General features: G+C 41.7%; 1 protein-coding gene across 1 annotated transcript in view; it reads right to left on the bottom strand.

Annotated features, from left to right (window-relative positions):
• Window positions 1–8,915, bottom strand: part of LAPTM4B (lysosomal protein transmembrane 4 beta) — a 74,594-nt gene extending 65,679 nt beyond the window's left edge. Inside the window, exon 1 of the mRNA XM_089517686.1 lies at window positions 8,758–8,915. Coding sequence (XP_089373812.1) covers window positions 8,758–8,859 — 102 coding nt within the window. The 5' untranslated portion in view covers window positions 8,860–8,915. The remainder of the gene's footprint in view (window positions 1–8,757) is intronic.
• Window positions 8,916–14,167: the final 5,252 nt, after the last annotated feature.

Here is a 14,167-nt window from a genome sequence, read left to right as displayed (position 1 = left end):
TAATTGAGTTACACCGGTATATTCTTAAGCATATATAGTCATTTCAAATATTTAGGCAGAATGTTCTGTAATGAAAATCCACAACTTTATTTTTTAAAAATTATTCAGTGAACTTTAGTTGTAATTTTCATTTATCCATGATGTCATTCCTGAAATGCAAAGTTTTATGCAGCTTGGCTCCCAGCTTGATTTAATCTTCTATAGAAGGTAACAAAGGCACTACTTGGTCTTAATTGTGAGTCTCAAACAAATTGTCATTCTTGACTGCTGGGAAGTATATTTCCCTTAAAAGCCAGAAAAGTGTGCCAGGTTGTAACAGAAACTGGGTCTGTTCCAACAACTAGCATCCTTTTTCAATTTGCAAGATGATTCTGGACTTCCAATTAATCTATGGTATATTGATTTCCAATTTATTTAAGACCTTGGTTAATAAGAAAAACATTTTTCTTGCTAGAAAAGAAGGATATTGATGTAATTTATGGACATTGTGTATATTTTTATTTTTTACAAAACTGAACATTATCACTGGTTGTAAAGTGCATGTATTCCCAAACAAGATCATATAAGTTTGAGAGTCTGAAAGCATTACTCAGTTTATGTGCTTCCCTCTTTGTTAGCCTCTGTGCATGTGTGGACTACCCCCAGAATGCTTCAGCCAGCATGACCAGTGGCCATACTGACAGGGTTTTCTTGGGAATTAAAGCCCCCAAAAGTAAATGTTTAAAGCTCTGGATTTCAATTTGTGATTATTTCTGAGTTGTAAGATCAACTAAATACATGTAATGTGATATAATGGTTTGAACATGGGACTTGGACTCTGGAGACCAGCTCAGCCATGGAAATCCACTGGGTGACTTTGGGCAAGCCACACACTTTCAGCTCCAGAAACCCGTGACAGGTTCGCCTTAGGGTTGCCATAAGTAAAAAATGACTTGAAGGCACAGCAAAGCTCACCCATTAAGCAGATTATGTTGATACAGCAAATGCACATTTGTTCTTTTATTCTGCATGTGCACACCATAGATCAGAATGAAAACTGACCACTTGAAGAACCACTATTAGTGTTGTTGCAATTTGTTCTCACAGTATATCCAATACTTTTCTGAAAGTAGCAACCAGGCAGCCTGGGAAAGGGGTTGCAGTTTCATTTTGAAGGACAGATTAGGATACCCATAGATTATACATGTCATAGAAATAAAGCTACCTTGTATAACTTTCTGGGCCACCTCTGCTGGTGAACCATTGTCTCCAAAATCCTTCTTTCCCCCCCAAATTACTTTGCCAAAAGGTAAAGCCCAGAAATACCTACTACCATGAAGCTTCTAGTTAGAATATTGTTAAGCAATTTTACTTTGGTGAGTCTTTTACCTTTGTACACCTTTTTTCTAGCTTGTGAGAAAAAAAATGGAAAATTAGTTCAAGCTTGCATGACTGTCTTTTCTCATCTGTTTGAGACCTTTTGTTTAAGACCATTCATCGGTTGTTTTTTTGTGGCACTCTAAAGACTTAAGTTCTATTTGGCACAACCTTTCACCAGATTCCAGCCCATTTTATCACATACTTCTAATGAAGTGGGCTGGAGTCCCTTAAAGCTTATGTCTGATGCCAAAACTAGTTTGTTGAAGTGCCATAGGTTTCTTATTTATTCTGTAACACAGGTACTTGTGATCTACTAGGTAGGACTTCTAGATCCCTTTCACATGATATTATGTCTGCTTCCAGTGCACAGAAATGTGATGCCATGGCACACTTGAGGGATATGGCCATATTTGTACTGTTATCTGTGGCTCACATTCCCATCCAACAACAATTCTCCCTAAGCCTTCTTCTGTAGTTTTTTGCAATTCAATCTTCCAACATCTAAACCCCTCCATTCATGGCACTTTTAGTGCTCTCTGTTGAAGCTTCTCCACTGGCATCCTTACAAAATCCCCATCTTTTTTTAAAAAAATGCATCATCCCGAGATCCGTGCAAAACTTCACTTAAGTTCCCAAATCACTATGCTGAACATCTCCTTCACCCTCTTAACACTCACCTTTCTCCATAGCTAGCTATTTTTGCACTTGCTAAAGAAACACATATGACTCACAGCCTAATTCATGATATTTTGGGCTAGCATTTGTCTTCCACTGTAAGGGGGTTAGTTAAACACCTACACAATGTTCTGAGCCCATGTTTAAGTAAACCACTATTTCTTAATTGCTTGTTGCCTTCTAAACCTTATCAACATTAATTTCTTCCGGAAATATACTTCTAATGCCTTTGAGGTGTTTTTAGAAGACATTGTTTGATTTATCCTTTGATTAATCTAAAAAAAAAATTACTAATTGGTTAAGCACCTCCGTTTTTAATCACCAAATTGCCTAAGCTCATAAATTGCCAAGTAGCTGGGATAGTCACAGCTCAGTGCATAAAAGATCCCTGCCATGAATCTTTTAAGACTGTGTATCTGATAAAATGTGCAATCAGAAATCCATCCTCATTAAAACTTATGATATGTCCAGTCGGCAAACAGGGGAAAGCTATTAACACGTTTGTGTTCTACCTAAATACCAAATAAAAGTATTAATTTCAGTTAACTTAGACATATATTTCTCTGAAAATATAACATACTGTCCACATTCATAAATTACATGATGCACAAATTTCTGTCTTTGTGAAGAGCCAACACTCCATTGTACAGGATTTGGGGCATCTTGTTCAGTCTACATAATAGTAAAAGCTTTCTAACCTTCGATAGGGTATGTGGCTGATAATATGGAACACCTGTCAGTCCTATAGGGAATATGTTACAGTCCTTCAAATAAGGGACATACCATATAATGAGGGATACTTGGCAACCTTACTTGTCAATAAAAGGCATGGCCCTTTCTCCAATGCATGGGAGAGATGTGTGATAAAGTTGAGGGTCCCCTCTGTCAGTGTTTTTATTTCTTTACGCATTGTTTAGTCAGGTATCATATTGACTGGATTCTCCATGCACTTCATATCATTTACATGTCAACACGGCACACTCCAAATATATTATGGCCCATCTGTGAAGGAAAACACCCACGGGCTTACAATTTGCGGCAGCCACATAATTCTTATAGAGAATTATGTGGCTAATAATACAGCTCTTTAGAGGGTTATCTCTCCAGAAATAACCACACTTCTGAAAAGCAAAACTAACTGCTGAAGCCAGCAACTCAAGGAAGCACAATGAAAAGAAAGTCCATGGGCCAAGATCTGAAAGTCAGTATCAGCAGGGAGAGAAGACAGCTGACTAAATTACTATTGGGGAGGCGGGGCGGGGGGGAGATAAATAAAGGACTGAATCCAGCTCATTGATGATGATGAACCATGTAGGTGAAATGTGGTGGGACTCTGTTGGATAATGTTTGTAGTATCACTTGAAGTACACCCACCCAAAGACCAATGGCTTGGAAACCTTTTCCTTCCTTTTATTGCAAAATGAAGAAAATACATCAGTCCATAATAGGAGCATCCATCCTTAATAGAAGCAAACACAAGCAGAGCCAGCTTAAGGCATTCTGTTGCCCAAGACAGAACAGCAATTGTCACACACACATTAACACTCATCCATCACAACAAAGCTAGTTGCCTTATTTTTACATCTGAAGAAACAAAGAAACAAACCAAAAACCACAAGAATCTGATAGTAAAATAAATACATACATACATAAAGGAAGTATCAAAAAGGCTCCTGTTTCATGCATGACATTTAAGATCAGCACAAGGCAGGTTACGATCTACACCATCCTGAACATATCCAATCTCTTCTGATTTCAGAAGCTAAGCAAGGGCAGGGCTATTTAGTACTTGGCTGGGAAACCATTAAGGAATAATGCTGGAGAGACAGGTTGAAAATGACTGCCAATACAAACAAAAATCCATCAGTGATACTTTTATTGGTCAACTGAGTCAGCCTGCAAAAGATATCCTCCCCAGCAGAACATCTTTACTAAGGACTGAAACAACATGCAGGCATCTGACTAACATCTCCAATTGTTTTCCCCCCTCCTGTTTGGTTTGTAACATCTTGCCTGATGAAGAAGCCCATGGAGCTTCAAAAGCTTGCAACAAGTATATTGTGCATTTTGTTTGGCCAATAAAGGTATCAGTGATGGATTTTTGTTTGTATTTGTTAAATGGCCAACATAGCTACCCCTGAATGATTGCCAATAGTCTGAATGCTGGATTACTTTTGTGACAGCCCCTGTGGAGGCAGATTCAGTGTTCCTAGATGGATATTTTTTAATCATTATTTAACATTTCTAACTAGGCAGCAAGGTCATCCACTCCCTAGAACAATAACCACAGCCAACACAAAACGAAGCCCTGGATCTTTAATGGGTTTACAACAGAGCTTTTTTTATTTTTGGATTACAGTTTACAGCTCCCAGAATCCCCCATCCAGCATGACCAGTATCCAAGATTAAAAGTCATGGGGTTTGACAAATGCTGTTTTTCCCTACCATCTCTAATCTAAATTTTCACAACAATTGCAGCCTCATAAAACTCTCCTTCTATCCACAAATGTTTATAGACACAGAAGCTCTGCTGGTTTGCATTTCATTAGTTCATCCTAATCAGCAGCAAGACTACCCTCTTCCCTTTCACACTTACTGTATGGTGACAATATGCGGAGAGATCTTGTAGCACCTTTGAGACTAATTAAAAGAAAGAAATTGGCAGCATGAGTTTTCGTAGACTTCAGTCTACTTCCTCAGATGCATTTGGTCCTGGCCTTGGAGGTAGAGAGGAACTGCTGGACCTCATCCCCTTCCCCATCACTACTCCCTTCTCCTTTTGTGTGGTGTCTTTTTAGATTGTAAGTCTGAGGGCAGGGTCTAATTAAAAAGACTGTATGTACAGTGCTGTGTAAATTTACAGCGCTTTATAAATAAAAGTTAATAATAATAATAATAATAATAATAACAATAATAATAATAATAATAATAATAATAATAATAATAATTGCATCTGAGGAAGTAGGCTGAAGTCTACGAAAACTTATGCTGCCAATTTCTTTCTTTTAGTTAGTCTCAAAGGTGCTACAAGAGCTCTTCACATACTAATTCTATTGACTAACATGGCTATATCTTTGTATGGAGACAGGTTAACAAAGTTAGCATCAGTTTTTAGGAAAACTACAGCACTAGGAGGAAAAAAGCACAGGATTTAAAGAACATGGGGTAAGTGGCCAGCTTTAAAACCTAGCAGCAGGGTTTTACTCTCTTTCATTTTGCTCTCTGAGAAGCAATGCCCTGTTGTCCCTAATTGAGGTGCATAACAGCCAAAACCAGTCAAGTACCCAACGTAGAAAATCCTACAACTGCGGGGAAAGGAAAGCAACAAGAATAAGGGAAGTAACTACCATTTTTGTGCTCTTTTGTGACATCCCAAGTAGAGGCCAAGGCATCACATTCAGAAGCATGAAAAACAGACACCATCAGGCAGCCACCCAAATTACCAGAATTTCTGAAGGGTGACCATACCAGGGAGATTTGGGACCCTTCCAGTAGGTGGTGACCCCTCCATGCTATGGGCTGTGTATAGCAACACTCATCTAATCACCAGTGGCTTCTGTATCAGGAGGGCAACGAATCTACTTCAGGTCTTAACCTGAACTTTAAAAGAGTTTTACAAAGTTATTTGGGGGATAGTAACTCAGCAGAGCAGTGGAAGACAGGGTCTCTTTGTCTACAGGGTTGCCATGGGTCAAGATCAACTTGAGGGTGGATAACAACAATAACAAATTCAGCACCTTGGATAGCTTTTTTAAAAGTTCACACCAGTTCCTAAAGCAGATTCACCACCCCATTGACGTGAAAGCCACTGGAAAAGAAAAGGTGAACAGTAGTGCTGTCGCTATCTTCTCTCTGTGTTGTGTGCCTTCACATTGCTTCTCACTTATGCTGACCCATGGGGTTTTCTTGGCAAGATTTGTTCGGAAGAGGTTTTGCCATTGCCTTCCCCTGAGGCTGAGAGAATGTGACTTGCCCAAGGTCACCCAGTGGGTTTCATGGCTGGACAGGGAATCGAATCCTGTTCTCTAGAGTCATGGTCCAACACTCAAACCACTATGCCATGCTGGCTATGGGTGGGGCAATATTACATTCTGCACCCCCACATGAATTTCTCATTCATGCCCCAAATTTCTAGCATTGCAGTAACTTAAAACTTAAGTTGAGCATTTAGAAATAGCATTTAAACAACCAAAGAAAAGGAGCTGTCAAAGTTACCAAGGGAATCCAACCACAGCATATGTAGGCATTCTAGGTGTGAACAAGTGCTAGTGCCTCTTTCTCTGAAATGTGAGACATCATATGTTCTGCTTCTTTCTCTGCAGAAATGATGCAGAACTGTCATGGCTCCATGCTATGGCATTCTGGGCTTTCTAATTTTGTGAGATATTTAGCCTTCTCTCTCAGAGAACTCTGGTGCCACAACAAACTACAAATCCCAGGATTCCATACCACTGAGCCCTGGCAGTTAAAGCAGTGTCAAACTGTATTATTGCTATAGTGCAGATTGAGAGCCACTGTAATGTGGTGGTTTAAGTGTTGGATTAGGACTCTGAAGACCAGGGTTCGATTCCCTGCTTGGCCATGTAAACTCATTGGATGACCCTGGGCAAGTCACACTTTCTCAGCCTCAGGGGATAGCCATGGCAAACCTTCTCTGAAGAAACTTGCCAAGAAAACCCAGTGACAGGCTTGCCTTTAGTTTGTCATAAGTTGGAAGGGTTTTGAAGGCACACAACAACAAGAAGTGCAGATGAGACCTTATTTTCTTTTACCCCCTCCTCCTCAGAAACAAGAAGAGTAAGGGGGAACAATGTTGGAAAGCAAAAGCCAATTTGGGGACTCCTCTAGCTCCCAAACTTCTCTCTCTTCTGGCAAGTACACAAGCTACACAGGGTGACCAGATGTCCTATCCACAAAAGAGGACAAGGCACCGTAAAATGCCAGACATTCCAGAAAAGTGGAGGACGTGACCAAATCAAAGTGAAAAACACTCACAGAAATGTAAATCCCTGCTTCTAGGGTCCAAAACACCCTGCAGAAATAATCCAGTTTGAGATTGCTTTAGTGCCAGGGAATCCTGGGAACAGTAGCTCGGTGAGACATTTAGCCTTCACTTTCAGAGAGCTTTGGTGTCACAATGAACTACAATTCCCAGGATTCCCTGGGCAGTCAAAGTGGTCTCAAACTGGATTATTTCTGCCAGGTGTTTTGGACTGTAATCATGTTCAAAAAGGAAGACATTTTGGAAATTCCTCCTGGGCAGAAGGTTGAAATGGAGGGTATGTCCTGGAAAAGGAGGATACCTGGACAACCTGCAAGTACATCCTAGGCCTACTGTGTCCTACGGGGGGGGGGGGGGGGGGAGGGAGAGCAAAAAAGAAACACCAGCTCTTCCAGTTCCACCACTGCCCACCCCCCAGTGACCTAGATAAATGGGGCCAGCATTACAGTGGCATGCAAGGGAGAGAAAGCCTCCTCTGTCTCATTACTGCCTTTCTCTTGTCTCTCTGCACAATGCAACAAGGAAGCCTTGGGCTCCCTGGTGCTACATCCACACTGCAGAAATCATCCAGTTTGACCCTGCTTCAACTGCCCTGGCTCCATGCTATGGCATTCTGGGAATTGCAGTTTGTTGTGGCACCAGAGCAGAGCAAATCTTGCCAAGAAAACCCCACGATTGGGCTGCCTTAGGGTCGCCGTAAGTCAGAAATGACTTGAAAGTACACAGCAACATTTACTTTTTGGGACGAATTTATTTTGTGCTATTCTTTTGTGACCAAAATTTTTCAACACAATCCATTTAGCAGGAATGTTCTGCAAGATGACAAGGCTGGTTTGCATCCAGTGTGGTGCAGCGGTTTCAGCATTGGATTACTCTACTCTGGAGACCAGGGTTCAAGTCCCAGCTTGGCCATGGCAACCCCCTGGCTGACCTTGAGCAAATCACATTCTCTCAGCCTCAGGGGAAGGCCATGGCAACCCTCGTCTGATGAAACTTGCCAAGAAAACCTCATGACAGGTTTGAGTGTTGAGATTATGCCTCTGGAGACCAGACTTTGATTCTCAGCTCGGTCATAGAAACCCCCTGGGTGACCATCATCATCATTTGTATTCCACTCTTTCCCCAGAACAGGAACTCAGAGCAGCTCGCAACATTAAAAGTACAGTACAAATTAAAACATAGAAAAGTAGTACATTAAAATGGAATTCAATTATTACAATATTAAAAAAAGCTTATTAAATGACTAAAACAGAGCAAGTCACCGTCTCTCAGCCTCAGGGCAAGGCCATGGCTAACCCTCCTCTGAAAAAACATGCCAAGAAAACCCTATGATAGGTTTGAGCATTGGGACTAGGACTCTGGAGGCCAGGGTTCAGATTCCAGCTTGGCCATGGAAACCCCCTGGGTAACCTTGAGCAAGTCACACTCTCTCAGCCTCAGGAGAAAGCCATGGCCAGTCCTCCTCTCGAGAAACTTGCTAGGTTTGAGTGTTGGGACTAGGACTCTGGAGACCAGGGTTCGGATCCCAGCATGGCCCTGGAACCCCCCCTGGGTAACCTTGATCAAGTCACACTCTCTGTCTCAGGGGAAAGCCAGGGAAAACCTCCTGCCAAGAATGATATAGGGTCGCCATAAGTCGGAAAGGACGTGAAGTCACACAATACCCCCACCCGGAGGCACACAACACACACCCCGACAGAGGGTGGGGTGAAGCTCCTTACCAGGTACCAGATGCCAAGGATGATGGTGCCAGTGCGGACATGGCAGCACAAGCAGCAGCTGTTGGAGTAGAAGCGAGCCCAGGGGAAGCTCAGCATCTTCATGGCGGTGCCCTGAGAGCCCTCCAGCCTGCCTTGGTCCCTCTCTTGGCTCCTGTTGTGGTTGTTGCTGCTGCTTCTTCCAATGGTACCTAAGCAGGGGTTGGAAGGGACCTGCCGCCTTTGCCAGCAGCTCAGGTGCGACTCCTCCAGGGATGCAGCAGCCTCACCTGTCCAGCAGATTCACCTGTCTCAGCAGCCTCTCACCTGTGCTGCATCAGGATGCTAGCTGCGCAGTGGATCCTCTGGGAGGGAGGGAGGGAGGGGGGGGTACCTCCGTTCCATGACGTCATCGCTCCCTCCACCAGGGAGGGAGGGAGGGGCGGAGCCTTGGAACTCAGCTGGTCCAATCAGGTGTGTGGGGGCGAAATCAGGTGGAACAAGGGATTTGCTGCAGGGCTGGTTGAGCTGATGGTGGACTCAACCAAGGGCGACACTTGCAGGGGGAGAGTGCGGACTGCACCAAGTGACACCCTAAGTGTGGGGGTGTGTGACACCTCTGCTCCCCCAACATCTGCATTTTTGTTTTTGGACTGTGGCATTTTTTAAAAAAATGCTGTAAAATGGAGAATTTTCTGTATTAAGTTTGAAATAAAATTTAAAAAAGGATATGAATGAATGAATGAATTTAGCACATGGCCAGCACCAAAATAAAGCAAAAATACAAAACATATAACATGAGATGTACTGCCGCAGCCCAAATATATATACATTCTGCTCCAGCAGAGATGTATACCCTCTATATATCCAAGTAGGAGGAAAGAATGCCCACAGTGCCTTCCCTCATAGCAGCACAAAATTCACACATTATTATAAGACATTGGCGTAGTCAAAGAATATATAGCTTAAAAACGCCCTAAAGATGGTGTGAATGGGCTGAAGGCTCGGGGGCAGGAAAAAAGAGAACCCCCAGGTTTTTTTAAATTAAATTTTGAAATTTTGAAATTTTTAATTTTTTTAAATTAAATTTTGCTATGGGATTCTGGGGTTTGTAGCTGGCTGTGGCACCAGAGTGGAGAAGCAAACCCCAAAACTTTAGAATTATTTTATTTTATTTTAAAAAATCACATTGTACCAAATTTTCACTTCAACCACATGAAACTATGGTCAAGACACACTGCAGAAATAGTCCAGATTGAGACCATCTTTACTGCCCTGGGCTCCATGCTAAATAATCCGGGGAATTGTAGTTTTGTGAGACATTGATCTTTTTCTGTTAGAGAGAAACTTTTCTGTGCCCTTTAAGAGATTTAGGACTTTAGCCCCCAGAAGCCTCAGCCATGTTGATCAATAGTTTGGGATTCTGGGAGCTGAAGTCCAAAATCTCTTAAAGGTCACAGTTTGGGGACCCATATGCTATGCCATTGTATTTAGTGAGATTTGAGCATTTACGGATTTTGGTATCCAACAGGGGCATCCTGGAACTGAACCTCACCAAGAATCTATTGTATGACAATTTTAATTTTGCTAATTGTTTTATGTCATAACAGCTATTACCATTACCTTCAGTGATATACAGGAACTACAATTTATGAGTAAGATTTGAACCAAAAACATGACTAAAGGTTCTGTATTATGTGTGACAGGAGAAGGTCAATGGAGAGGGTGACACCAACTCTATCTATCTATCTATCTATCTATCTATCTATCTATCTAATTTCTATGCCACCTTTCTCCCAGGAAGGGACTTAATAAAACTTTAAACAATTAAAATCATCTAGAACAAAAAGTATAAAATTACATGAAAATATACAAGAGTTAAAAGGAATGACTCTAGCTGCATCCTCACTGCAGAAATAATCCAGTTTGACACTGCTATAAGTGCCATAGCTCAATGCTATGGAATTCTGGGATTTGTAGGGTCTGGTGCCACAACCAGCTACAAATCCCAGAATTCCATAGCATTGAGCCATAACACTTATAGCGGTGTCAAACTGGATTATTTCTGCAGTGCAGATGCAGTCTAAAACATGATATGGACTGTGGGGTTTGCCTGCCTCCCTTTAAAAGGCTGAAGAGATGGTGAGAGTTGGGGGGTTAGTGGGAGGATCAAGGAGAAGTCTGTTTGTTTTTTTAAAATAATTTAATTTTTTTCAAAACTCAGTCTTCACTCATTTTTCTGCATTATTCCAGTTTTAAATGAAGAGTCATTTGTAATCTTAAAAACTAACTCACCTCGTAATGGCATATATGTTTTTGTACAGCTAGCCTAATTCATCAGATGTACAAAGATGCCAGTGTGGTATAGTGGTTTGAGTATAGGACTAGGACTCTGGAGATTAGGGTTTGATTCCCCGCTCGGCCATAGAAATCCGCCGGATGGCCTTGGTGAGTCACATATTCTTGGCCCTAGGAAACCCTATGATAGGGTCACCACAAGTCAGAAATGGCTTGAGAGCATATGACGACAACAACAAACAAAGATGGAACATTAGGTTAGCAGGACTCTACAGGCAGGATTCTGTTCAATGAAGACGGATTTAGCCTGCGTTGGGTAAGGACACACTCCCCCTGAAATCTCAGGTTTGCAGCTTGGGTGTGCTCCTAGGTTTCAGCTGGATCCAGGAGGGCTTCACACTATTAAAACTAGCTGCATCTGTTCCTTGAAAAGTCAGATCTGGCTTTAATGACACATGCCTTGATGACATCCCATTCGGACTACGGTAATGCGCTCTATGTGGGGCTGCCTTTGGAAAGGGCTTGGAAATTTCAGCAGATTTAAAACAGTGCATCCAGTCTATTGACTACCTATAGGGATCATGAGACCCTCCTACTGAAACAGCTACAGTGGTTACCAGTCCATTTCCAGGCAGAATTCAAAGTGCACGTTTTTGAGTAGCTAATACCCAAGAGGACAGGATCAAAATTTAAAATGACCTGAATAGGCTAAGAAAGCTGGGCCAAAGCTAACAAAATGAAATTCAACATGGAGAAATATTGAGTACTGCATTTAGGGGAGAAAAAATGAAATGGATAGATATAGGATGGGGACACCTAGCTTAAGGAGACTATGTGTGAAAGGGATCTAGGAGTGCAAGTAGAAGACAAGTTGAACATGAGTCAGTAGTGTGATGCGGCAGCTAAAAAGGCCAGTGTGATTTTAGGCTGCATCAACAGAAGTACAGTGTCTAGATCAAAAGTAGTAATAGTGCCACTCTATTCTGCTTTGGTCAGGCCTCACCTGGAATATTGTGTCAAGTTCTGGACACCACAGTTCAAAAAGGATGTTGAGAAACTGGAGTGTGTCCAAAGGAAGGTGAATAAAATGGTGAAGGGTCTGGAAATCATGCCTTATGAGGAAAGACTTAGGGAGTTGGGGATGTTTAGCCTGGAGAAGAGAGGATTAAGAGGTGATATGATAGCCCTGTTTAAATATTTGAAGGGATGTCATATTGAGGAGGGAGCAAGCTTGTTTTCTGCTGCTCCAGAGAACAGGACCCGGAACAGCAGATGCAAGTTACAGGAAAAGAGATTCCACAACATTAGGAGGAACCTCCTGACAGTAAGGGCTGTTCGACAGTGGAACACACTCCCTCGGAGAGTGATGGAGTCTCATTTCCCTGGAGGTCTTTGAACAGAGGCTGGATGGCCATCTCTCGGGTATGCTTTGATTGAGAGTTCCTGCATGGAAGGGGTTGGACTGGACGGCCCTTGTTCTCTCTTCAAATTCTATGATTCTATGACCTTTAAAGGTAGGATATAAAACTAAAATAACATAAATGATAGGAATGGGGGCAATCTTACAAGCCACTGAACCCTGAAAGAGACCCAAGGGTTTTGTGGGGAATTCTTAGTCTATCAGGTGCTGCAAGATTTTTTTGCTGCACCTGTTTTGTGTTTTGCTGTCAAGATGCCAGTATAGCTACTTCCATTCACATATTTGTAGATAGTCTGCATGTGTCACAACCTGACCATGTCTGCTTATCCATTTCACAAACCACTGCTCTGTGCATATGGATTCTCTCCCACCTGGCAGCTGATGTAATTGAATTGCTCTAAAATGTAACTGCATTTGCAATGAATGGCAATAGGGATATGGTGTCTGGCTGGGAGGTGCTTCCATGGGCATGCCTTTGCAGCGATTCTGACCTTGATTACTTAAGAGATGCAAAATGAATTCAAGCTGGAGGAGCTGATAATGAAGTCTGTGGGTGTGAGAGGAAGAAAATGTCATCTGCACTCCACAATTATCAGTTATCTATTCTTAGAATTTATATGACAGCAAGGGGTCTAGAAGGGCATCTAAATAAATGCACCTCACTGTGTAGGAGAGGGTATCTGCACTTTGCAGTTGAAAGTCATCATAGAGTTGGAAGGGACTGCCATCAAGAGAAATATACAACTAAACCATTCTGGAAAGATGGTCATTCAACATTTCTTTAAAGATCTCTGAGAAAGAAGAGTCCATCACCTTCTGAGGCACTTATTCCACTGTTGAACACATTTTAATGTCTGAAGTTTTTCCCAATGCTTAGATTTAATCTTTTTGTCTTGTAATTTGATTCCACTGGCTTGTGTTCTAGTCTCTGGAGTAGCAGAAAATAAGTCTGGTTCATTTTTAACAACACATCCTTTCAAATATTTAAAGATGGATATCACATGATGTCTCAAATCTCCAAGCTAAACATATCTAGCTCAATAAAGTGTTCCTCATAGAACTTGGTTGCCAGGCCTTTTACAACTTTGGTCACCCTATTCCAGCTTGCAATAACCTTCTTGAACAGTGGTGCCCAGAACTGGACACAGCATTCCAAGGAGATCTGAGCCAAGTTAGCTCTATATTATCTCTCTCAGCCTGAACAAAAACTACTTTAACTGTCATGACTACATCCTGCAAGGATTTGAAATTTGGAGAAATGCTTAGAATGCTCTGCTAGAGAAGTCCAGTGTTGAAGACTAGAGAGTCCACTAGAGCTCTAAGTATTTCACCAGCCTAGAAATAAAAGGAGTCTATGGGTGTTTAAATCTGGGCACAAGAAAATTCTGAAGAAAATCCCAAGAGCAGAGGAAATTAGATCACAACCAAGGTCACTGAAAGCAATTATTTATTAATAAAGAATAAAAATGAGTCTGTCACACATCAGGGAAATTAAAATTTAACATTCAAAATACATCAACACTGTAGATGTTAAAATGCAACAAACATAAAATCAGTGAAATACAGAGATGCACAAGATGGTCTTGAGGGATATCATTGCAGGCCCATGTTCATGGCCATTTGGGGACTGGGACAATAAAAGATAGGTAATAAAATTTAAACTCCATTAGCAACAGAAAAGTAACTTCCCTTGAGATCCAGGCTGCTCCTGATCTG

Source organism: Sceloporus occidentalis, unplaced genomic scaffold (assembly GCF_023333645.1).
Source record: "Sceloporus occidentalis isolate IW3139 unplaced genomic scaffold, rSceOcc1.0.p SCAF_3, whole genome shotgun sequence".
Classification (NCBI taxonomy): Eukaryota; Metazoa; Chordata; class Lepidosauria; order Squamata; family Phrynosomatidae; genus Sceloporus; species Sceloporus occidentalis.
The sequence above is the reverse complement of the archived record's forward strand: the minus strand, read 5'-3'. Positions and strand labels throughout refer to the sequence as shown.